Source organism: Ahaetulla prasina, chromosome 1 (assembly GCF_028640845.1).
Source record: "Ahaetulla prasina isolate Xishuangbanna chromosome 1, ASM2864084v1, whole genome shotgun sequence".
Classification (NCBI taxonomy): Eukaryota; Metazoa; Chordata; class Lepidosauria; order Squamata; family Colubridae; genus Ahaetulla; species Ahaetulla prasina.
The window spans coordinates 172,042,419-172,068,497 of record NC_080539.1 but is presented as its reverse complement, the minus strand read 5'-3'; the positions used below and the strand labels follow the sequence as shown (position 1 = coordinate 172,068,497).

At 36.4% G+C, this 26,079-nt stretch overlaps 1 protein-coding gene across 1 annotated transcript in view; it reads right to left on the bottom strand.

Annotated features, from left to right (window-relative positions):
* The window catches only part of MACROD2 (mono-ADP ribosylhydrolase 2), a 1,239,845-nt gene that overhangs the window by 1,082,527 nt on the left and 131,239 nt on the right, over positions 1-26,079 (bottom strand). Inside the window, exon 3 of the mRNA XM_058180509.1 lies at positions 17,153-17,182. Coding sequence (XP_058036492.1) covers positions 17,153-17,182 — 30 coding nt within the window. The remainder of the gene's footprint in view (positions 1-17,152; positions 17,183-26,079) is intronic.

Sequence of the window (26,079 nt, the reverse complement as noted above, 5' to 3'; positions counted from 1 at the left end):
TAAGTTTTATAGCGAAAAGAATAACCAAAAAAGATACTTTTTTCTAATAAAACATTGAAAAAATTAACATATTACAATAACACTATTAAATTGCATGTACTTGTGTATGTATATATGTCTATATACACGTAGACATTTGTATATATAAAATAAACCCTGACTATGGGAAAACCTAGATATAAAAACACTTCAAAATTGTTTTAAAGGTTTCTAGAAGAAATAGTAAATATTTGATTAAAACTAAAAAAAAGAAGACAACAAACTTACTGCTTTGAAAATTCCAAATAAAGATTTACTTAGCCTGTTGGCTTTTTACTCTCTTTCCCTATAGTTTTTTAAATAAAAAAAGGAAAAGGCCAAAAAAGAAAGGAAAAGACCTACATCACAGTATAACAACGAAGTTGTTACATGTGATATAGCTTGGTAAAATAATGGCAGGATATACTTACATACATATATACATACATACATACAGTTTTAAAATATGGAGCCTTAATCTTTTATGTAAACACCACTTTTTTCCACTTGCTCCATTGAAGTATTGTTTATCCTTTGCTTTTGCTGTTGTTTACTAATAGTTTCTTTTATTTAAAAAGATAGATATCCAAATCTGTACACTTTGGAGGAAAAAAATGATAAATTTAACTATGGTTATATTGCCTAGTCAAGAGAGAGGTTTTGCAAAACTAAATACAACATACAAAAAAGTTCCACTGTAGCCAAATGGTTGGGCCTCAAGATACTGGTAATCTGTGAATATTTATTTATTTATTTATTTATTTATTTATTTATTTTGTTACAACAGTATATATAAGGATAAGCATGAAATAACTATACAATATATAAGCATATATACATAAGCATAAGTATGTAATAATATTAATTGGATATAATGAAAGGAAACAATAGGACAGGAACGGTAGGCATGCTTGTGCTCTTATGCACACCCCATACAGACCTCTTAGGAATGGGGTGAGGTCAATAGTAGACAGTTTTTGGTTAAAGCTTTGGGGATTTTGGGAAGAGACCACAGAGTCAGGTAATGTGTTCCAAGTATTAACAACTCTGTTTCTGAAGTCATATTTTCTGCAATCAAGATTGGAGCAGCTAACATTAAGTTTAAATCTATTGTTTGCTCATGTATTATTGCAATTGAAGCTGAAGTAGTCTTCAACAGGAAGGACATTGTAATAGATGATTCTATGACTTAAACTCAGGTCATGTCGAAGACGGCGTAGTTCTAGATTTTCTAAACCTAGGATTTCAAGTCTGGTGGCATAATGTATTTTGTTGTATTCAGAGGAGTGGAGAACTCTTCTTGTAAAATATTTCTGGACACATTCAATTGTATTGGTGTCTGAAATGTGGGTTCCAGACAGGCAAGCTGTATTCAAGAATTGGTCTAGCAAATGTTTTATATGCTCTAGTTAGTAGTGTAGTGTTTCTGGAGAAGAAGCTACGCAATATTAGGTTTACAACTCTTAAAGCCATTTTTGCGATGTAGTTGCAGTGGGCTTTGGCACTTAGATCATTGGATATGAAAACTCCAAGGTCTTTAACAGGGTGGGGGTCATCTGTAAGGTAATGTCCATCGAGCTTGTACTTAGTGTTTAGATTCTTTTTTCCAATGTGTAAGACAGAGCATTTGCTGGTTGAGATTTGGAATTGCCAAGTTTTTGACCATTCTGACACAAAGTCAAGGTCTTTTTGAAAGGGAGCTGTATTGTTGGTGGTGTTAAATAGTTTGACGTCGTCAGCAAAAAGAACACAATCACTTGTAATTTGGTCACAGAGATCATTAATGTATAATATGAAGAGTGTTGGTCCAAGAACGCTGCCTTGGGGAAGGCCACTTTTGACAGGAACAGGATTTGATAGAGCATTGCCAATTTTGACACTTGTTGTCTGTTTGACAGGAAAGCTGTTATCCAATTGTGGAGGGGTCCTGAAATGCCATAAGAGTTTAGTTTTAGGAGAAGTTTATCAGGTACTACTGAGTCAACAGCTTTACAGAAGTCTATGTAGATTGCATCTATTGCTTTACCCTGATCAAGATTTGTAGTCCATATGTTTTTGCAGTGAAGAAGTTGTAAGTTACATGATAATTTTTTTCTGAAACCAAATTGTTTATTAGAGAATTGTTTGTTTCTAGGTGGAGGGTAATGGATTGGTTGATGATAGATTCCATTACTTTGCAGGTGACGCAGCATAGAAAGATTGGTCTGTAATTTTCAACTAGGCTGGGGTCTACTTTTTTGAAGACAGGGATGACCATGGCTAGTGACCAAAGTTTGGGAAGGGAACTGGCCGTGAAAGCTTTTTCAAAGATTATGCTTAGGGGTTCTGCTATATTAGTGGAAAGCTTTTTTCAGAAGTATGCACATAGTCTATAAGGTCCAACAAATAGGGATGGTTTCAGTTTGAGAACAGCTTTTTCAACGTTATCTTCTGTGAAGTCTATACGTGTTAGGTCGTCGTACTCAATGTTGGTTCAGTTGGGAAATGTCGGGTATGAGCCATTATTGTTAACAAAGACTGAGCCAAATAATGTGTTAAAGAGGTTTGCTTTAACTGCTTCATCATTATATTTTTTTGCCGTTAGATTCTTTTAGTGGTGGATGGATCTTGAGTCTTTAAGTTTGTTGTTCACAAAATTATAAAGAGCACGATTGGAATTTGTGAGCAGGTGGTCTTCTTGCTTGATGTGGTAATTGGTGCATTCAGTTTTTATTTGGTTACAGATATTTCTGTAGCGGTTTTTGAAATTTGCTACATAACCCTTTTTGTTTCTTCTCCAGAGGGATTTTTTTTTTTGGATTGAAGCTTTTTTATTGATTTGGGTAATTTGTTTTTTTCTGATTTTGGTGGTGGTTTGTGGTATGTAAAATTTAATGACTCTATTGACTTCAAGTAGGAAAATTCTATAGTGGTCTTCTGCAGTGATACAGGTTGAGAACAGATTTTGCCAGTCAAGAGATGAGAGATCGTTGTTTATAAGGTCATTTGTGTAATAATAATGAGTTTGTGATGTTGCAGAAGATGAGGTCAAGGCAGTTGTTGAGTCTTGTATTGTTAGTTACTAGTTGTTCAAGACCTAGATTTGTAACAGCGTTGCATAGGGTAGTATGGATAGGTTCATTTGTACATTCGTTTGTTATCCAGTTAATAAGAGGTAGATTTAGGTCACCCAGGAAGATGAGAGGATATGGGCAAGAGGTAGCCCATGTTAGCAGTATGGTTAACATGTTCGCATGTTTGATATTGTAGTCAGGGGCTCTGTAGCATAGTAAGAATCGAAGTGTGATGTTAAGGGATAGGTCGCATACAATAGTTTCAGGAAGAGCAAGTTTATGTGCAACTTCAATATTTCTTAGATTCAGTGACTTTTTGTAAAATATAGCCACTCCACCTCCTCTGCGGATTTCGCGATCTGACCGAAAAACATGATACTCTGTCTGAAATAATGGAGTCAGGAAAGGATGAGTTCAGCCATGTTTCGCATACAAATATAATATCAAATGTACCATTGTTTAACAAGAGGATAAATTCAGGCAGTTTGTTCACAATGCTTCTTGCATTTATCAATTTGCATTTAAGATCTAAAAGATTTCTAGAAGAATACAGGCCATAAATGCAGCATTCTGGTTATAAAACATGGTTATCTTGTTAGGCTATTATGCCACCCAGTACAATGGAGTTGGGGGGGAGGGCATGATATAAGTTAACAATCCTCAGAAACTCCAGGATAAATAATGACATTTGGATACAACAATCATGCAAATTCCCCCAGAAGTACCAGAAGCGGTTGCTCCCTATCTCTAACAGCAAATGTTAAAGACACATTCTTCAAGAGATGTCATCCAGCACATGTTAAAGATATTCACAACACTAGGCCATTTCCCCAGAGGAAAAGTTGTAAGCCAGACAAAATGCCAGAAAGCTCATATTGAAATTACTACCGGCAGAGAGTGTTTTCAAGTACTGTGGCTTCTCAGTGCCTGTACTTCTTTCCATGTATTTCTGAACTAAAAAGAACATTAGCAGAGGAAGTTCGAGTGAAATGCCATTTCATATTGTTCAACTGATTGCCTGGGATCAATTATTACACAAGCTCTATCTGAGGAATACAAAATGTCTTTTCTGAAAAGTAAGTTGGGTATTCAAGCAACAGTGCAGAGGAAAGACCGACTTACAAGAACAGCATAATTTGATTCCACAGTCACTTATTTGTACAAATAAAAGAAAGGACAGATTCCCCTAACAGCACTGAATTTCACAGGCATGAATACTGAATTTCAGAAATGTTCAGGAGAGTACACTCTCTTACACAAATGTGTGAAAAGACCTAAAGGCATAGACTCCCCAAAATTTAGTGATAGGGGAGACAACATTTCTACTTGGTCAGATATTTATTTCAGGGCTTTCTGACATATAATGTGAGTATAATTTGCTGCACAGTTCACAAGGCCTGCTGTTATGGGAAATCTTCAGTTATCCGTTTTCTTCCTTAGGCAGGTAATAAAGCTTATCAAAGGCCCATGATATATATCTGATTCTTTCTACTGGAGTTTGACAAACTTTAACACGCATATAGAGTTCAGGGGGGAAAAAGTATTACTTGTTTTTCATTTCTTCCCATCCCTACTTGTCTAAAAGTCAATTATTTTGTGCAGCCTATTCATTTATAGAAAATATTAGTATATGTGAGCAACTGATTTGCCAAGGATTAAGACACGTATATTAAACTATCCACAGGAAAAGCCAATCAATCAGATGGTAAATTAAAATTTATAAAACCTTAAAAATGTGTTCCTAAAAAATTCAAATTCTTTCATAATCAATATGAGCTGAAATTTTTTTGGCCTGAATATGAAAAAATGGTACAGTGAAACTTCATGTATAAACTTTAAATTAATAAGTAGAGTCAAAAGCCATGACTTCCACTTCAATTATTTGAGAGAAATCCCAGCTGATATATCACAGTAAACCAACCATGGTAAGACTCCCATAAATTATGCAATCACTCTTTTAACTAGGAACCATATGAAAATAAGTACGATCCCTACAAGCCATAATGCAAGTATGTAAGTATCCAGAAAAATAATAATAAATAAGTTGTTTTCAATCTTCTTAATAGCAGTTATAAGTACATATATGTTATCCCTTCTCTCTAAGGTTACATCCTAATTTTTTATCCCCATGATACACTGCAAGAGATTTCAACGTGTGTCATATGAAGGAGTCTCACTAATATGAGCAAAAATGCTTTGCATAAGCAGAAGCTTCACCTGGATCCAAACCGAATATTTGCATGTTATCAGAAATAGATATTAAGCAACTCCTCACAATATTTATTTATTTATTTATTTATTTATTTATTTATTTATTTATTTATTTATTTATTTATTTATTTATTTATTTAATTTCTATACCACCCTTCTCCCAAAGGACTCAGGGCGGTTTACAGCCAAAATAAAACAACAGATACAAAAATTAAAAGCAAATTTAAAAACAAAAATTTAAATTTGGCTAGGAACTATAAAAATCCAATAAAACCCCATTTAAAAACTATTAGGCCAGTCCTGCGCGATGGAATAGAAACGTTTTCAGTGATGATAATCACCATCACTGCTTATAGGACGAATATCTCCATCTACTGTATGTCTGCACATATGTGTGTGCATTTATTCAGTAAACAGTCTTACATTATAGGATGTATAACAATTCTTTTTTACACTGCAAATCATGGCTTCACAGTAAATCTTGGCTCTCCAGATGTTTAATCCCTTGTTCAGGCTTACAGTTAGACTAGATATTATTACATACAGACAGAGACACATAGAGAGAGATTATTGTCCTCTGCAGTACAAATAAATCAAGAGTCTTTATATAGGTATATGGTCCAGAGTTTTTAACTCTTAAGGGTTTTTCCTCCCATCTTTGTGATTTGAAAAATACTTGGGTCACTCTGGAGACTCTGATACAGCCAAATTATTTACATATCAGTTCTAGCTTGGAACTGCTGGTCGCTGCCTTTCTAGACCATCCTTTACAAAGTGCCCTTTGACAAGAACACTGCATCTGTTTGGGACCAGCTCTGGACCTCCTTGATCCCACACTGTGGGCAAAATTTGACAACTGAATATACAGTACATATTTTTGGCCTTGATGTGATATATTTTAAACTACAATAAAACACCTTTGAAATGTTTCAGCACTGTGGAGCTAGTGGACATTCCTTCCTCATTTCGACTTTTGTCTCCAAGGCTTCAAAAATGAAATGGGTTGATAGTCTTATAGTTCCACTGCACAGCAGCTTTTGAATGCAGTCAAAATGTACAGAATCTGCAGATAGAAGGTATGGGCATGTGCAGGCAGTTCAGGGGTGAAATGCTCCCGGTTCGGACCGGATCACTCAATCCGGTAGCGATGGCGGCAGCCGGTTCAGAGAACTGGTAGCAAAAATCCCTGCCCCCCCCCCCATGCCGAGCTGAGCCACATGTTTATCAGAGGCTTTTTTTTTTACTTTTAAAAGCATTTTTTCTTCAGCCAAAAAAATGCTTTTAAAAGTAAAAAAAAAAGCTTCTGATGATCGCGCGGCTCAGCTGGAATCGTCAGAGCCTTTTAAAAGCATCTTTTTAAAAAATGCTTTTAAAAACCTCCGATGATCCCAGCTGAGTTGCCTAAACATCAGAGGCTTTTAAAAGCATTTTTTAACAACTTCTTTGGGGCGAAGAGGTTGTAGAAAAAATGCTTTTAAAAGTTAAAAAAAAAAGTTGGCCATGCCACCCAGTCACATTAACCCCCACCAAGCCACGCCCACAGAACCGGTAGTAACAAATGTTACATTTCACCACTGAGGCAGTTTATTTTGCTTCCTTTTTGCAGAGAGGGGTAGAGAAGAAAATGTTACAAAGACAGTAATGGGAAAGATGGTGGCAAATTATCTTCAAACTGTTTATAAAGAAACAGTTGGGAAGCAGAAATGATGGCAATGTAGAAGTGCCTTAATCAAGAAAACTTTGCTGAAGCTATGTCTGAACTTCTATCGAAGCTTTTATTTGTTGGACATGAGATGCATTGTGTAGGGATGGTTATCATAGCAAAAAGAAAAAAACAACAGATCAAGAATGAGTAAGAGGAATCAGAATCAGGCAAATCTTTTTCAAACTGACAAGGTTTTTATGGAATAAAAGTTATACTTGGCTTCCAATTGGAATATTAGAGGCTACATTCCAAAACATAGTAAATGGGGTCAGGACAAAATTAAAAGATATTTCCTGTTATTTAAAGTTAACCAAATTAAATACAGTTAACATGTTCCAATTACTCTGAAGTATGTGTAAGAAAAATACTGTAATGGCATCTGGGAATAACCTTGGGAGAGGGGAGGAAGAGCAACAGACTGGACAACTAATGTGTAAAAGATGTTTCAACCCACAGAAGGAGGGAGGATATGGAAAGCATTTCAGAATGGACCTTCCCTAGTTTTCCAGAGAGTAAAGGAAAGGAGGTGGGAAATAGATTATTAATTTAAGTTTACAATAAAGATACAGTGACTACTCATAGATGTGCTTCTTGTCTGGATTGCCTTGCCAGGCTAAAGATACCCACCACAACTTTCCCAGACACGCACATATATGTAGGGCAGTTTTAAGAAAAGAAACAAAATGTTTAGAGTTATAGTGTGCTTCATATTCTAGTGTGGAGAAAGATGCATTGGTTTTAAGTGGACTATAAGGGGCGTGCATAAGAGCACAAAAGTGCCTACTGTTCCTGTCCTATTGTTCCCTTCATTATATCAGATTAATATAGTTGATGCATATTTTTTTACATACATACATACATACATATATATATATTCTTCTAGATATGTTGTTTTATTTATGACAATGTTTGTGTATACTGTTGTGACAAAATGAAATTAAAAAAAAAACCTGCAGATGCTCACATCTGGTTGAAAGCATCTTCCCCGCCCTTCAAACCTAAAATGTTGCACAGCACTAATAAATACACAGCTTCAGAGTGCAAAGAACACAAAATAGATTTTGTGTCTATCTAATCCCATATGATTATTTATTAATTGTTTATATGATTATAAATTTGATTATGCAGTATGAGAGTATCTTAATTTAATTTACCAATAGTGAACAAAATGAAATGTCGGTCTATGTAACCTCTGTCAATGGCCTTCACTTTGAAATAGCTCATTTGTAGATAATTAAAGTCATTCTTACTTTTTAGTAACCAAGGATAGTATAATAGTGGAAACACACCGGAGGGTTTTTTCGTAAGGCACTTGATTAAAATATATTGCTATCACTGCAATTCTTATCCAAATAATATACTTTGTAATACATTAATTGCATTGATATAATTTGCAATACAATTGCAAATAGTCTTTAATTTATGACTATAATTGGGGTCGTTAAACCATGCTAGTCATTAAGCAGGTCACCATGTATCCATGCCCTGTTTTATGACCTTTTTTGTGTGGTCCTCAAGTGAATCACCATGGTCATTAAGCAGAAGTAGTGGTCAGTAAGAGAACCCAGGTTTAAGTAAGCCTGGGGGTGTCCATTGTAACTTCAAATGGTGAAAGAAGAGTAGCAATTACAGGGGGTGGGGTTAAGGGAAAGGATTAGCTAGAATCCCTATGCAGCCATAAACATAATAAGCCCAACCCCCCTTTCAATTCTGTTCCTATCTAACTCCAAACAGGTGGTAACCAATAGTTGAGAAGATTCCTGTGCATAGGCTTTATACAGTGGTGGGATTCAAAGTAATTTAACAACCAGTTCTCTGCCCTAAAGATTTTTTCCAACAACCAGTTTGCCAAACTGCTCAGAAAGTTAACAACCGATTCTCCCGAAGTGGTGCGAACTGGCTGAATCCCACCACTGGCTTTATAGCAATAAATCAATTTAATTGGACCTCCTTATGTGGACCTGGTTTTTTCATGCCTGGCAGGTCATAAATGACAGGTCATGAGTTGCAGAACATCTGTAAATATACTGGTTATCATTACTAATTTGTGGGCCTAAAAGCACTGCATTTTTTCCCCCTTTCTTTGTATAACAAAAATTAAGCCAAATGAATTAGCTTAAATTATAAGGAAAAAAATAGTAGTAGTTCATTAGTAACAGTCAGTTTTATTTATACTGAATTTTACTATATGGATTACATAACAGTATTTCAAAGCAGATCAACCAAAAAAAATCAATCAATACAATAATAAAGTATGTAAGTTGTTATATATTATATAATGTGCAGTGTAAGACATGTTGGATCCCTGCTTGTCTCTTCAATTATAAGTAAAACATGGCTTCATCAGAGGCTAAAAGATTATACACATTGCCCCCATAACTTTTCCACAAATGTCCCCATATGTATAGATACATAAAATAAATATGGAAAGACATCATGAATTGTAAATCACATTTAGCTAATTTTCATTTTCTTTGCTTATTTGATACATTTAATTTCTTTAATTCTAATTCCATTTCTAAATTCTAAATTCTTATTCCATTTCTCTACTTTGCACTATATTGCTTACTCCAAAGGATTAAGGATATACTATATTAAGCATAATCAAAACTCAAAATTTCAGCTTTTTAACAAATATATTAGGAGAGAGACAATATAAAATAACAATGCAACTTTTTACAGGCTGAAATGATCCAACCAAAATATAGTATTTTCACTTTCCCTTGCCTTCTAATAATATATTAAACTTAAAATATACTTACATCATTCCCATTTTACATATCAAGGGGTCAATTTTTCATACTACCTACTGTATACAGAATTTCAGTTTTGCTTTGGAGTTTATAAACTCAGTATTATAAAATAATGTTGTATTTTCAGAGCATGATACAATGTCTCATTCTAATGTCATTTGACAAAAAGAGATGTGCTGAGAGCTAAAAAGACGTACATATTTAGCTAAATATGAATCTTATACATAGTTTGGCATCAATTCTTGTATAAAGTAAAGGTAAAGATTTCCCCTAACCAGTCATGTCTAACTCTAGGAGGCAGTGTCATCTCTGTTTTCTAGTGAAGGGAACCAGGGTTTTCTGAATACATGTCTGGGTCAAATAGCCGGCATGACTATACAGGAAGGTGCATGGAACACTGTTACCTTCCCACCGAAGTGATACCTATTTATCTACTTGCATTTGCATGTTTTCGAACTGCTACGTTGGCAAGGGCTGAGGCAGAAACAGAGTTCACCCCATTAAGTGGTGCTTGAGTCTTGAATTGCCAACCTTCCACTTGACAAGCCCAATGTCTTAACTGCTAGGCCACCGCATCCCCCAATCATTATATATTGATTCTTAATTATGAATAACTGTTATTTTCAGCCACTAAGACGATACCCCAGCAGTGTTCCAAAGTTTTGCCCCCAGTCAGATGAGAACTGATATATAAATAAATTGCTGAAAAGGTGGTTGAACAAACATCTTGTCTGTATTTTATATTACTTCAAAGAATCTTTTTGAAACTTTTCAATGCAGATTATATTTGTGAATTTTGATTCTGATATCCTTAATATCTATCAAGGGAAATAAGGGAAATATATTTGGTTACTTTTATTAACAAGAAACACGATAAAGATGAACACTGGTTTGAAGGGAGAAAGAGGATACATTTTCCTGAAATGGTCAAAAATGGGTGTGGGGGTAAGTTGTTGATTCTTCCAACCCCAGAACATATAATTTTTATCTTCAGATGGTGTTTCTTTACCAGAGGCACTTCTGGCTAGGAAAAATGTTTTCAATTTCTGCTTTTAAATGGACGGGAAACTGCCTCAAAGGGAAGTTGAGGATTGCTATTGAACTACAAAATTTCGACAAAGCCTTGTACCAAGTAGAAATCATCAGCATTTATGGATAATGACTGAACTGCTCTTTAACAAGATGAAAGAATTAAGTATTTCTGCAAATCCAATTCCACTCTCAGTGGAATAAAATTCAACTTAGCACACTTAAAATGTAAAAATGAAGACTCATCACATAACTATCAAAAAGGCAGGAGGAATGTTAAACGCTTTGAAATAAAAGTATATAGCTATACAGAAATAGATATACTGTAGCTATGCACAGATCTATATACATTTATAGACATGCATACTCCAACACCATAACCATAGCAAACCACAACTATAATATTCTTCCAATATAAAGTATAGATATATTTTAAATCACCTTTTGTCTCTCCCTACTCATCTTGTATGCACTAAACTCTTAATTTAACCCCTCACTTTTTTCAGGTATAATGTCTGACCAAACGTCAAGGCATATCTATTGTATTTGAAAGAAACCCAATGAATTACATATTATTTATGTAGTTTATATTATCTATACATTTGCGTCTATTCACAAATGTTATGAATAATTATGAACAATACAACTCAATTCAATCAAATGTTTATCTTGGTCATTAGTGCAGCATAGAATAAAGGCAAGAAAAGTTACACCTATTTCAATAAAGTACTATAAAATTCTAATCTTCTTTGCAGCTGTTACAGAGTTAGTATCTCTCCTCCACTTTAAGATTACATCACACAGTTCACTTCTACCCATATTCAATCCATTTTTAATTGGCAAATTCAGAAATCAACAGTTTCACATAAAGTCCATAAAGGGTTTCCAATTTTTGTAAAGTACTTATTATCTTATCCCTGATTAAACAAGTTAATTTTATATTATTTTCTTTGTGCAGCATTCTGTTCTTATTGAAGAAGTTGGAGATGATAGCTTGGACGGTGGTTGAGACCCCCAGACTTATGGTTATGGGGGATTTCAACCTGCCATCAGCGGGCGAATCATCAACGACAGCTCGGGAGTTCATGGCTTCCATGACAGCCTTGGACCTGACCCAGATAGTTAATGGTCCCACCCACATCGGGGGTAACACTGTGGACTTGATTTTTGTCTCGGGACAGTGGCTTAATGATCTGGAGTTAGGGGATCTAATTATTAAACCCCTGTCATGGTCAGATCATTTACTCCTTCAACTAGACTTTCGAACCGCTGCACCACACCGCAGGGAGACGGAGCCGATTCGATGGTTCCATCCCAGGCGCCTGATGGACCCAGAGAGGTTTCTGAGGGAGCTTGGGCCGTTTTCCGGGGAATTAGCCCACGGCTCGGCCGAAGAACTGGTAGCCGCCTGGGAAGAAGCGGCGGCCAGGGCTTTGGACCGTGTCGTGCCTTTGCGGCTTCTGACCCGGTGCTGAACTCGACCAGCTCCTTGGTATTACGAGGAGCTGAGAGAGATGAAGCGCCGGAAAAGATGCCTAGAGAGTGTTTGGAGGTCCAGCCACTCCGAATCCGACCGAACACTAGTAAGGTCTTATATTCAGACCTACCTAGTGGTGATAAGAACGGCAAAACATAACTATTTTTCCGCTCTTATTGCATCGGCAGATAATTGCCCAGCCACCCTGTTTAGGGTGACCCGCTCCCTTCTCACGCAGGGGGCTCGGGAGGACCCCTTGCAGGGGCGTGCTGAGGATTTTGTACAGTATCTATCCGATGAAATCGCTCGGATCCGGGATGGACTGGACGCTGATTGGGTAGATTCAGACGGGATGAGGGGGACGGGTCTTGTGGATATTACCTGGGCTGAGTTTGATCCTGTGACTCTCGAGGACATGGACAGGTTGTTGGGTAGGCTGAATCCCACCACATGTTTATTGGACCCGTGTCCCTCCTGGTTGGTACTGGACACACGGGAGGTTACACGAGGCTGGCTCCTGGGAGTTACCAATGCTTCTTTGTTGGGGGGCATTTTCCCTACCACCTTGAAAGAGGCGGTGGTGAGGCCCCTCCTCAAGAAGCCCTCCCTGGACCCAGCTGTATTGGCGAACTATCGTCCAGTCTCCAACCTTCGCTTTTTGGCGAAGGTTGTTGAGAGTGTGGTGGCATACCAGCTTCCCCAATATCTGGAGGTAATTGTCTATCTAGACCCATTCCAGTCCGGCTTCAGACCTGGAGACGGCATGGAGACGGCTTTGGTCGCATTGGTGGATGATCTCTGGAGGGCTCGGGACAGGGGATGTTCCTCTGTCCTGGTCCTTTTAGATCTCTCAGCGGCTTTTGATACCATCGACCATGGTATCTTGATGCGGCGGTTGGAGGGATTGGGGGTGGGGAGGCACCGTTTATCGGTGGTTCTCCTCCTATCTCTCAGACCGTTCGCAGATGGTGTTGGCAGGGGGGCAGAGATCGACCTCGAGGTGCCTCACTTGTGGCACAGGGGTTGGTTCTCTCGCCTCTCCTGTTCAACATCTATATGAAGCCGCTGGGTGAGGTTATCCGTGGTTTCGGGGTGGAGTACCATCTGTACGCTGATGATACTCAGCTGTACATCTCCACCCCGAGCCACCCCAACGAAGCCATCGAGGTGATGGCCCGGTGTCTTGAAGCCGTGCGGGTCTGGATGGGGAGGAACAGGCTCCAGCTCAACCTCTCCAAGACAGAGTGGCTGTGAGTGCCGGCGTCCTGGTACAGTCAGCTTATGCCATCACTGATTGTTGGGGGTGAATTATTGGCCCCCAGGGGGAGGGTGCACAACTTGGGCTTTCTCCTGGACGATCGGCTGTCCTTAGAGGAACATCTGACGGCTGTCGCCAGGGGAGCATTTTATCAGGTTCGCCTGATTCGCCAGTTGCGCCCCTTCCTAGACCAGGACTACTTACGCACGGTGCCTCACGCCCTCATCACTTCCCGTCTGGACTATTGCAATGTTCTCTACATGGGGCTCCCCTTGAAGAGCACCAGGAGGCTCCAGCTAGTCCAGAATGCGGCTGCGCGGGTGATAGAGGGAGCACCTTGTTGCTCCCATATAACACTTATCCTGCGCGGCCTGCACTGGCTGCTGGTAGCCTTCCGGGTGCAATTCAAGGTGCTGGTCATCACCTTTAAAGCGCTCCATGGCTTAGGACCGGGCTATTTACGAGACCGCCTTCTGCCACCGATAGCCTCCCAGCGACCGTGCGCTCCCACAGAGTGGGCCTCCTCAGGGTGCCATCGACCAAACAATGTTTGTTGGCGGCCCCCAGGGGGGAGAGCCTTCTCTGTGGCCGCACCGGCCCTTTGGAACGAGCTGCCTTCGGGGTTGCGCCAACTCCCCGACCTCCTGGACCTTCAAACGTGAATTTAAGACCTTATTATTCCATCTTGCGGGACTGCCTAAGTGAAATTTTAAATTGTAATTTTAAATGGGTTTTATGTCGGTCTATGACCGTTTTAGTTGATTTGGCCTACTAAATATTTCGTTTTAATTCTGTTTTAAATTTGTTGTTTGTATTCTGTGTTTTTAATATGGCTGTAAACTGCCCTGAGTCCTTCGGGAGAAGGGTGGTATAGAAATTAAATTATAAATAAATAAAAATAAATTAATTAATTAATCCTTAGTTTACTACTAAGATATTGTTGTAGAACCTGGTTTCCTGACAGTGCCCAAAATGTATTTCTTAGTACATTTCTTAATTTTTCATTTCTTATGTTGATGCTATGTGGCTAGATGTTTAATTTATTTAATTATTTCCCAAATACTTTAAAGTAAACAATATGCCAAATTTAATTAATCCTTAATCTATGATAAATTTTCATAATTTAAACTCTACACAAGTTTATCACTTTCAATTTGTTTTAAATCCTTATAATTATATTTCACTTTAATCTTGTCCCAAATCGTAGGAAGACTCACTAGGTGATATAGTTGTTCTGCAGTTTGGAAGATTTCTGTAGCTGAAAAAATATTTATATTCCAAAAGTGGGGTTTGGCTGATGCCAGTGACTTTAAAGCAGGCCCCACCTGGGGCTGAGAGTTTCTCTAGCTCCTGCAGGTTTCCTCATGAGAATAAGTCTTCTAGAGAACACGTGGACAATCCCTAGGCTTTTCCCTATCCAGAAAAGTTCTGTTGATCTAACCACACCATGCAATCACAGTCTCCACTCCTCAGAGATTCATCAGCTTGCTATTCCCCCCCCCCTTCAAAATTTCTATGCAGGCACGCCTGAGACTCTGTAAATGTCCCGTTAAGAGCTGTGGGAGATCCCACACATCAAACCTGGCTCTGAAAAGGCTCACTGTTCTACAGGGGATGCTAAGGTAATTAAATATTTGCCTGGTTCCCATCTGGATCTAGTTATATGAGCTAGCAATGGCTGGAATATAGCTGACCTTATTCTGAAATTCTAGATCTAGGACCCTTAATTTTTCTGGCCTGAGTAGATTCCAAATGGAGCAGTTGCTCAAATGCAAGTCATAATGGATACATTTCTTCAGAATTCCTTGTTGCCAAAATTAATCTGTCGGGACTAATGGAATAAATTCTGATGGGAAAAAAGTAGCATTTGAGCCAAGTGAGTATTAACAGCCACCCTGTTACTTTCACTTTTTGTTACCCAGTGTCAGCATTCCAGAAAACCCCAACTCCAATTAAAACCTCCGAGGCAAGCATTTTCTCAAAGTCCCATTTATTAGAGTAGGTATACTGGCACATCTGGGAAAACCCGAATCTGAGAGTTCCAGGTTTTCCCTCAGTAAATCAAAATCCCCAAATCCATCCCCTGCACCCATTAGTCCATCACACTGTCCAGTCACCATCCATCCCATCTCGAGATATCACTCCAACCACTCCTTCTCCAGATGCAGGACTGTCATAACTTTGATCGAAAAGAAGAATGCTATTTTGTCTAACTACATTCCCTCTACTAAAGCCCCCTCCTACTTTCCCACACACAAGAAGGTGGCAGCGTGGAAGCTTCCGTTACTAATACGGCTTCCAAAGCGGACACCCTGGTTTATTTCTGAGCATCAAATTGTTCACCATATTCTAGGTGTTTGATTTTAAAAAATCCTGCGTATTCAGATTTTAAAGACATTAAGTTTTCATGTGTATCCCTTCCTTCCAATCAGTCTGTTGACTGGTTGTTTTTGTACATTTCAAACTGAAATATACAAAAGGTTTCGATAACAAAACTAGATGGGAGATTTCTTGTAAAAATTGGAAGAATTTGCTATACAATGCACAATCATATGGAAATGGCTTACCCCCACAATCATCCCAGGATCATTTATTCCCTTTTCCTTCTCTAAAGGTGATTTCAGGGCAGTATATCATGCAAACAAGCTATATAATATTTTTCTTCCAATTAATAACAATGATAGTAACTTCATCAAATAAAATGATGCAATATTTAAAATAACTATTCCATGACTTTACAAATCTGTGCAGGAATAAAATCAAATACATGTTTGCTCCAAAAATAAGAATTGCAAAATACTGCCAGTCAGATTAAGACAGTGCACAGATTGATTCTGACTCTCAACACTTCAAGCAGTTTAAATTGTGTTTCATTTCCATTCAGAGAAATAAACTGAGATCTCCAGATCTCTCTCAACAATAGCCAGAAAATATGCTTAGATATCTGACAACAGCATTTGAAAGATATCCAACAGGAAGGCCTCCTCCTCCTCGCTTCTCATTTTATTTTTTTGTCGGAGTAAAATGAGCAACAGAGATGCCAAAAATCATCTTCGTGTTATTCTTTTTGCTAAACTGCTTCAACAGTTTTGAAAGCTATGAATTGTATTTTCAAAATGAAAAACACAATGATTGGTTTCTTTAAAAAAAGAAAAAGGAAGGGGAAAGGAAGGGAATATTTACTATTTTTCTGAACAATTGGAGTGGTATTAAATTTAGTAAATTACTCTACAAGTATGTAGTGTCTCAATAGATCAGTATTCAGAAAACTGAAAATTAAATATATTTTTATTCACTGTACATCTAATTTAGCAGCAGCCTGTCATCTCAACACTCTTAAATTCTATCTCCTCACCTTCTCCCCAAACCCAGCTCTTCTTTCAGACTACAAAACCTGATAGTTGTAATCACTTTACAATCATGGTGGAATTTAATGAGATCATGAAAACTTAAAATCTAACCCTTTATTAAATAGCTATGCCAGATTTGGTAGCCCAACAAAATAAATACAATTATTTACATTATTAAAAACTGCAGATGTTTAGAATTTACATATTAGGCAGAAATTGTCCAACTGTGGTTCAAACATTTAATCTTAAATATAGATTATTTTTTTCAATACATAAGAGGCAAAAAAAAACAACTTACCACCACCTCCTCCAAGAAGACTTGAATTAGCTGTGAAAAAAAAAAACGAAAATAAACCAAAATTATATTTCCAAATAGCTAACCTTACAGCACATTCTTTTAGAACTATAGGAAAAATAACATTTTCACCCTGTTCACTTTCTCCCTTGATACAAGTCCTTTAGGAATTCCAAAATGATGTACAAAGTAATATATTGCTTCTCTTCCAACCCAGCATTAAATGAAAGTGATGTACTAAATTCATCTTATTAAAATTGCTCCAACCATTTTTTCCCGCAAAACATGGTACAACTTATATTCTAACTACATCAAAACTTGCAGGGGGAAAAATGATCAAGGATTCCGTATCAGACAAAAACCTTACATCAGGGCAGCCTCACAAATGGCAAATAATAAACGTAAACATAATAAAGTATATCTGATAAAGTCATATCTGTTTTCTATTTCTATTTCATTTAAGAACTATAACCTTCATACGTGTGCATATACTCGTAACACTAAAAATGTATTTATTACAGCAGCATATATCATGATTTCACTTTCACTTCCACATTATTGCATACAAGAGTTTTTGGTCATTTTAAATCATAATGTAATCCCTAAATATTCATAAAAATCTCAAACTGAAATGTTACCCTTTTAATGTATGACAATAGAGAACTATATGAGAAAACTACTGGAAACCAACTCTGTTAATAATTAATACTATGAGTTAGTATAAGTATAGTATAGCATAATATAAAGTTACAACAGATGCATTTAATTTACCTATCCAATAAATCCCATTATACTAATAATCCCATTATTTAAAATAGTTGCATGTCAAGGACCTCAACAGAAATCAGAAGTATAAATTTGCTGGACCTATCAACATCTTTTTAAAAGGTAGACACTAAAGATCACACAGAGTTTAAGGAATCATGGTAACAGTGTCAGATAATGTAGCAAAAGATTTTTCCAGAACCAATACAATGGGGGTATCTGATAGATTTCGTTTGTCAATAGCATTATTACCCAGTATATGTGTTGGAAGAAAAATCCAGTTCCAGTTCCAAGCCAGGAATAAAATGGAGGCTGATTGGAAAGAAAGTTGGTTTATTGATGAACAGAACCACCAACAGCATGTGATTCTGGGACAGCTGACAAAATGGATTTGAGAGTGAATGGGTTTTATATCTTCTTTGGGCTTTGTATTTGAGCTTCCTGTTCCTGTGCAAGAATATGTCCTTTAATATTCTAATGGATATTGTCAGATTTCTATGTGGTCATGGCTGGCTCTATAGGCAGAAGGGGAAATGCAAATCCTAGGTGTTTGTCTGAGTTAATCTTGTCAACATAATTGTTTATCTGGAGTTTCTGTCTGGCCCATTCTTTCTGAATGGATTACCAAATCTGCATTTCTATAAACTGGCCTCCTCAGTTTCTGCTTGGGACAGGGAGGCTGGTGCTAGTTTCTGCCTCCCTTAAGATTTATTTTTTTTTCATTTCTCCTTTAGGGAAAATATTCTATCCTGCCTTTTTGATATTCCCCAAAATATTTCATTCTCTAGGAGGGTGCGTGGGTGCTGACTTTCTACAAACGTCCTACAACATCTCACATTATCATTGTCGGACTCAAGAACTCTCCTTAGAGAAGGAAGAGATTCAGAAGATGCCTCCTAGAAACAGGGCATCTGCCAGGGATCAACCATGATGCCAAGCCAACAACTGTTTCCACTGTTCCAGCCTTGGTTCTAGCAGACTGTGATCCAAACAGAGCTTTTCCAACCTGCAGTCAAAAACACTGATATCTAAAGAGAAACAGTGCCAAACAGAAAGGTATAGGAGGGCTTGGCTTGACAAGAATGACCTGTTGAAGAAAGCCAGGCCTAATTTGGCCCAGTGAGTTCAGATGAGTCAGAGGCCATTGGTATTTAAGAAGAAATTTAAGCTTCATAATTATGTTGGAGCAATGCCAATCAATGGAGGTCTCTGTAGATTTCTCTTCTAGAACTTCTAGCTGCCTTGACTTTTCTTTGAGATTTAACTTTTTATCTTTGAACTTTATCACTCTTGCTGCTTCTTGACATACAATTTGCCTGGTTTGTTTCCTCATGAATGTTTGAAACCTGTTTGAATAAATTTACAGTGTTGAGACTAACCAGGTGTCTTTATTAAAACCTTAAACCATGTAAAAGACTACACTTTGCAAAACCACGAAAAAGGTTCAGTAATAACACAATCCCTAACTTCAGTCTTGCAACCCAATAAATATGGTTCAAAAGGAAAAAAAGGATGAAGTAGAAAAATGGCTAGCCAAGCATGAACCTGGAAGAAAAAGTAAATCATTGTGGTACTGCTGCTAAGAAAACAATATGGATGCATCCATCAAAATTCAGGTTCATGTCACGTCACGTCCCCCACACACATATATAAATGCAAGGATCCTTTCAGGTAGAAAGAGAGAAGCAACTTCCTGAAGTTGTTTTTTTCTTTCACAATCTATACAACCAGGGAATCTTGGCAGTTGAACCAACATATTCTTTAGGGGATGTGCAAATATGAGTGCCTCTTTATTTCCTGGCCAGGGATGATAGTGAAAACCAGCAAATTCTCTCCTACAGATTTTCATTAGTGTCCTGATGTAAAAGATATGCTAAGGTATGCAGCTTCAAATACAGTTTAAGAAAACTTGAAAAATATTTATTTTTGTGGCAAAGAAAACATAACTGAATGCTCAATTCTAACAGTTCCAATTTATTCATCAAATATTAAATTAACATTTGGAACAATTCAATTAAGCAAAGATAGATACAAACGGGGTAACATATAAAGAAAGTCCAAATTGTAACTCAAAAGTGACAGATATGCAAATTATACACAGACAGAATCATTCAACAGCTTTAGCAAAGCCTAGGCATGCCTTCCAACAAGAACATACAATGCCAAACTCTTTATCTAAGACTATAATCCAAGCTCTCGGATATAACTGACAGGAAGTTGGACTCTTACAAGCAGAAACCAAGCCCAAACACGAGTAATAATTTGGGTTAAAACTACATTGAGCAATATAGGATGGGAAAAAAACAAACAACCAGAAGTATTTGTACTAATGAAGCTAAAAGAGAAAGACACTTAAAATATTAAACTCTAAAACCACTAACAATAAGAAATAACTCAACGGTTTTAGAAAATGTCTCACAATGAATTGCCAAACTTTGTTCCAGAGGTGGGTTTCAGCAGGTTCTGACCAGTTCTGGAGAACTGGTAGTGGAAATTTTGAGTAGTTTGGAGAACCGGTTGTAAAAATTCTGACTGGCCCACCCCCATCTATTCTCTGCCTCCTGAGTCCCAGTTGATCGGGAGGAAATGGGGATTTTGCAGTAACCTTCCCCTGCCATGCCCACCAAGACACACCCACCAAGCCATGCCATGCCCATCAAGACACACCCACAGAACTGGTAGTAAAAAAAATTGAAACCCACCACTGCTTTGTTCCCCAAATCCACAATGCAAAATTTTGCAGGGAAATACTGCAACGGGTCAATCTATTTTTTAAAAAAATGTCACCAGGTCTGAATCAAGATTTCCCATCTGAAATTGGGAGACTTCCTTCCACTGGTAATGGAAGCAATGCCAATGGAACAAGACAGTAAGTAGGCCAATTATTTTCACCTTCCATTCCTTTTTTTTGTAAAAATCAGAATAAGTCTGTATAAATCATGTTAGCAAAAGTGCCCTCTTGAATCCACTGTTTAGTAACATAGAACTGCAGCAGCTCAACTTGTATAGCCGCTTGGACATTAACCGAAGGATTTCTGAGCACTAGGGAAGCCAGTGAAACAATGCAAATATAAAAAAGGAAGATATTGTAAGATAAATATGATATGATTTTCACAGAACTGTTTGACATTGTTTTTAAAATGTGTATAAATTGTCTAAACATTTATTTTGAATGTAAAGCATAAGGGAAATAGCAGAAAAACACTTCAAGAGCATCGCCTGAGCTACTGATAAATTATCAGTTTACTGTTCTGTACCTCCTTCCCATTATCATCAAATGGCTTTTATCTTTTAGAAAAGAAAAGAAAAACATGTTACATTCCCAGCTTTGCCTTTAACCATCTACTTCCAAATGAAATGGTTCTATATCTGATGTCAAAAATACTTTTGGTTTTTTTTAAAGGTTATATGAAATTTTAGAAGATTTCATCTCAGGAGAAATTGATACATAGTACAGTAGGAAAGGCTCTAGTAAATAAACATTTCCTCCCTGTTTCTTCTTTGCTAGTGTATATATCTGACTACCTCCAGCTAAAAAGAGGAAAAATCACATTCTCTTTTATTTTATTTTTTAAAAAAAGTTTGAGTCTATTTCTCTCCAGTGAGATTGGTCTGTTTCCCCACAAAGGAGGAGAAAGGGCTGATTTTCCTGGTCACCTGTCTTAATGCTACATAGCCAGAAAATGGTGCAATAGAATTTATTTCATTTTTATCACCTTTTTTCCTTTTACCTCCCAGTAAGATGAATGGATTGTAGAAGTCCTGTCAGTCTTGTATGTTGAGTTACAACATTCAGTATCAACCATTTAGACCAAGACGAAGCCCAGATAAGTGGATTCAAAGCATTTCTAGGAGAGAATACTTATGCTTACAAAAATCACTTTAAAAAAAACACACTACTGTGAGAAAACGATTAGAATCCATACTCTATGTTTAACATTAAAAAGACATATTTCATATTTTCCCCTTGCAAACAATGTTTGATTTTTTAAAACATTTTTATAAGAATAGAAATTTAAGGATAGCAACAGTTTACTAAATAAATAACTTTTTAACAGAATATATTTTATCACATTCAGAAAACAGGATTGTCATCTTCAGGGAATAAAGTATGGAGGTACACAATTTTCTTGTCTCTCGTATCCAAATATAGTGACATATTACCACTTGACTAGAGAGTAAATATAGCAATTCTAACTTCCATCTCCAGTTAAAACTTGATCCCTGATTAACTGTAGACTCTTAAATTCCAAATATAAAGAGCATAATGATTTATTTCCCAGCCAGCTTCCATGTCTGAAGGAGGAATAAGAGACTCATGGTTTCCCACTTTCTTACCAAGCACCTAAACCACTATACCAAATCATTTCTGAAACTGAGAAAAAGTCAGAAAAATAATACAGTCTCTGGTTTTGGAAATTGGGTGGTACATTATTCTCCCTATTATCATTAAAATGTAAAAACTAATCAGATGTGATAGATTCAGTGTTGAATATTACATTTGGACTCAATATATACCTACTGGATAGTTATGAACTTGGAATAACTTTGTCACTTTGAATATACACTAATTGGCATACATTAAAATGAAATTTCATTGCATACAACTCTCAAAGGGTCTCCACCTCTAAGCAACTGTTGCTTCAGATTGTTATTCAGTATTAAAAGTATCAGTGGGAAGAATATTACTGGGTAAACCTGGGATTTTATACAGCATATATATACCCTCAACTCAGTCTTGACTCATGCAACTGCCTGAACAAGTTCCTACAGTTTTTTTGACAAGGTTTTCTGGAAGTGGTGTACTCTTGCCTGCTTCCTAGGGCTGAGAGGGAATGTTTGGCTTAACCATTCTCCCTCCCTCCCTTTCTCCCTCCCTCCCTCTCCCTCTCCCTCTCCCTCCCTCTCCCTGTCTGTTTATACTGCTCTAAGTGTTCACAAACAAACAAAAATGAGTAAATATTCTGAAAATATCAATAATTCATAAAGGAGAGCATATAAGAGCAAGCTCCCCAATTTTAATTTCTATTAAACATAACAATCCCAAATTTCAAATACCACTTGAAAATTACTTTATAATGAAAGTGCTGCGGATTTTATATTTATATTTATTTGCAAGCATTCACACCATATGTTTCAAACATTTCTGACTGCACAGCATAAGCACTTGTCATTAGTCAGAAAAAGTTTTGTGGGAATATAAATTTTATATGACATTTCATGATGAATATTTTTCATAATTAGGAAACAACTGGCAGTGAGATTTCCATTCTGCCCATATTTTGGAAATGGGCTTCTCATGCCAGAAAGAGCTATCAGGTTAGGGAAAATATTATGGAGTAAAACTGTCAAAGAAAATGAAAATAAATATTTTCTGTTCATCAGCGTTTATGCCATTTTATATGAAGTACAATTTTCTTCCATGTAAAAATTTATTTGCATCCTGGATCTGTTGTTTGTAACATCATATAAGCATAATCATTTTATTAGATAAATGGGAAATCTTGTCATTCAAAATAATTTTCCATATGAATTTTAGCTCATATGAAGGAGAACTGATTAATATTACCTCACAACAAACGCAGAAAATACATTATATATTCATCTATATAATTTTTATTATACGGTTTTATATTATATTTGCAGCTGTATATTTGCTTACAAAACATTTAACATTTTGAATGTATTTACTGATTTGGATCTAGTTCTCAAAATCTTTATTTTAAGAGTCTGCAATTATTTGGCCCAAATGAGGAAATAATATGAACGTAGTCCTGACTTAATAAATTACATGATAAAATTATCAGAAAAAACAAACAAAAATATTTTAAATGTATAAAATGGAAATAAGTTACATAATTCACTCTTGGGACCTATTCTGAAAAGGGTATTAACAAAATTCTTCTCAGTACTAGTTACTATCTTGTTTCAAAAATATGTTTAAATAAAAACTATTTCTGGACCTCCGAACCTTTCGTCGCGAGCTTAAAACACACTTATTCATCTGCGCGGGACTGGATTAGATTTTAAAGTTATTGGTTTTAAGGGTTTTTTACTATTTATATTGTTTTTAATAATTTGGCAATAGAATAAGTTTTTTAATCGTCGTTTTTAATCTGTATTTATATGTATTTTAATTGCCTGTGAACCGCCCTGAGTCCTTAGGGAGATAGGGCGGTATATAAATATGAAAAATAATAATAATAAAAATAAAAATACTTTGAGCTATTAAACAAAAGGCATAATTAGAAAATACATACACATAATGAATAACAGAAAACTATTTCAGTATTTAATTGGTATTTGCCCATATCAACTTCCATCATAGCATTTTCATATCCTTGAACTCTGCAAATTATTATTTTAAAGACATCATAATAAATCCCTTACACTTTCAAGGAACTGACAATCTTGAAAATAGATTGCAAACCTTTTTTGTTTCAAAGCAGTATTATTTAATCTCTAATTAAAGATGATTGCTTTAACCCCACTTTTTCAGCTTCCTCAAATTAAAGTGCTTAAATAAAAATGCCATGCTTTATTTACCAGGTCATTCCTCCTTCCTGATTAAGATACCAGTTGTTTTCATAAGCAAATAAAATGAGTAATTGTACAGAGTGGGAAGAAAATAAATATTTAATAACAACTAAGAAAAGTACTACATTTAAACAAATAGGATCAACAGAAGAGAATATACCTATATATAGCTCATGGTTGAATTGTGGAATTCTTGTACTCTTGTGAGCATCTTAGACCAAGCTTAATCCAAAAATGCTAGGGAATTGTTAGAAGCTTAGCATTCACACAAAATGTTTAAGTTAGTTAAGGCAGGCCTTCAAAGAACTAATTATATTATATACCGACAGTGCCCTTTAAAGAGGGCATTTTTTTTGGTATTTGCTGATATTATTTTAATATTATCATGTTTATTCCATGTCTATTATTTTTAATGGTTACAGGAGGGTATTTGAGTATTCTAAATTATTCTTGTATAAGGGGCCCTAAGAAGAACATCATGGCTTCAAAACCTAAGGCACTGGTTTGGATAAAACTCAGCAGCACTTTTTCATGTGGTTGTTGACAAAAATAGGATTGCCAACATGATCGCAAACGTCCAGTGACAGATATGGCACAAGAAGAAGAAGAAGGGGCCCTCAACCATCAATAAAACATATAATATACATAACATATGAAATCACAGCTACCAGTTCTTTAGCTGGTATAGGTTTTCACGCAAAGAGTTAAGTTCTGTGCTGTTATAATGTAATGACATATTATATGTGTAAATCCAAGCAGTGTGGCCTTTTGAAATTGACAGATGGAAGTGTATAAATGCACAGATTTTCTAAGTGCTGTCCAAGATTTTCTGTCAATGACTTGGGATATGCAGATGTGGAAGTTTGATGATGTTAAAGATATTGTCGGAGGAAGTAAGCTATTCTGAGTAAAGCTGCCTTTTGCGATTGACTGATGGTGATTTTTGTCAATGCCAATGGTTTTTGAGAAGGGCTCCAGTGGTTTTGGGACTGCACCCAAGGTATCTATTACTATTGGTACTACCTTGGCTTTCTTTTTATTATGATGATTTGTTGCACAGTCAGCCAGATGTTTAGATGGAATTTGATATTTTTGTCCACCTATCCCACGGACCAGATGTTGGGGTTTGATGGTGCTAAGGATATCATCTCAAGGTAAATGTATTCAATTAAAACTGCCTTTTGCCACTGACTGATGGTGATATGCTATCATATATGATATGAATTTGTATCCCACTTTTATTTTAACTCAAAATGATGAATATATCCAACAAACCTTCCTCTTCCTATTTTCCCCACAATAACCCTGTGAGGTGAGTTGGGCTAAAAGAGAGTCCAAGGTCACCCAGCTGGCTTTACTATTATTAAATAAATATGCAAATAAATATAGACCAATAATTAAAATAGGAACTGAATACAATACCTGATAATGAGAAGTCTGATTCTAATTTTCATGATTCATAATTAAACCCTCTCCTTCCTCCTTTTCTCTCTTTAAAATACATGGCATTTTACCCAAAAATATTAAAGGACACCTTCATCTATTTCTAATTTAAGCAATTGTTCACAATTTTATTCATTGAAAGAAAAACTTTAATAGCCAACAGTATTGCCCAAATTAGTATCATA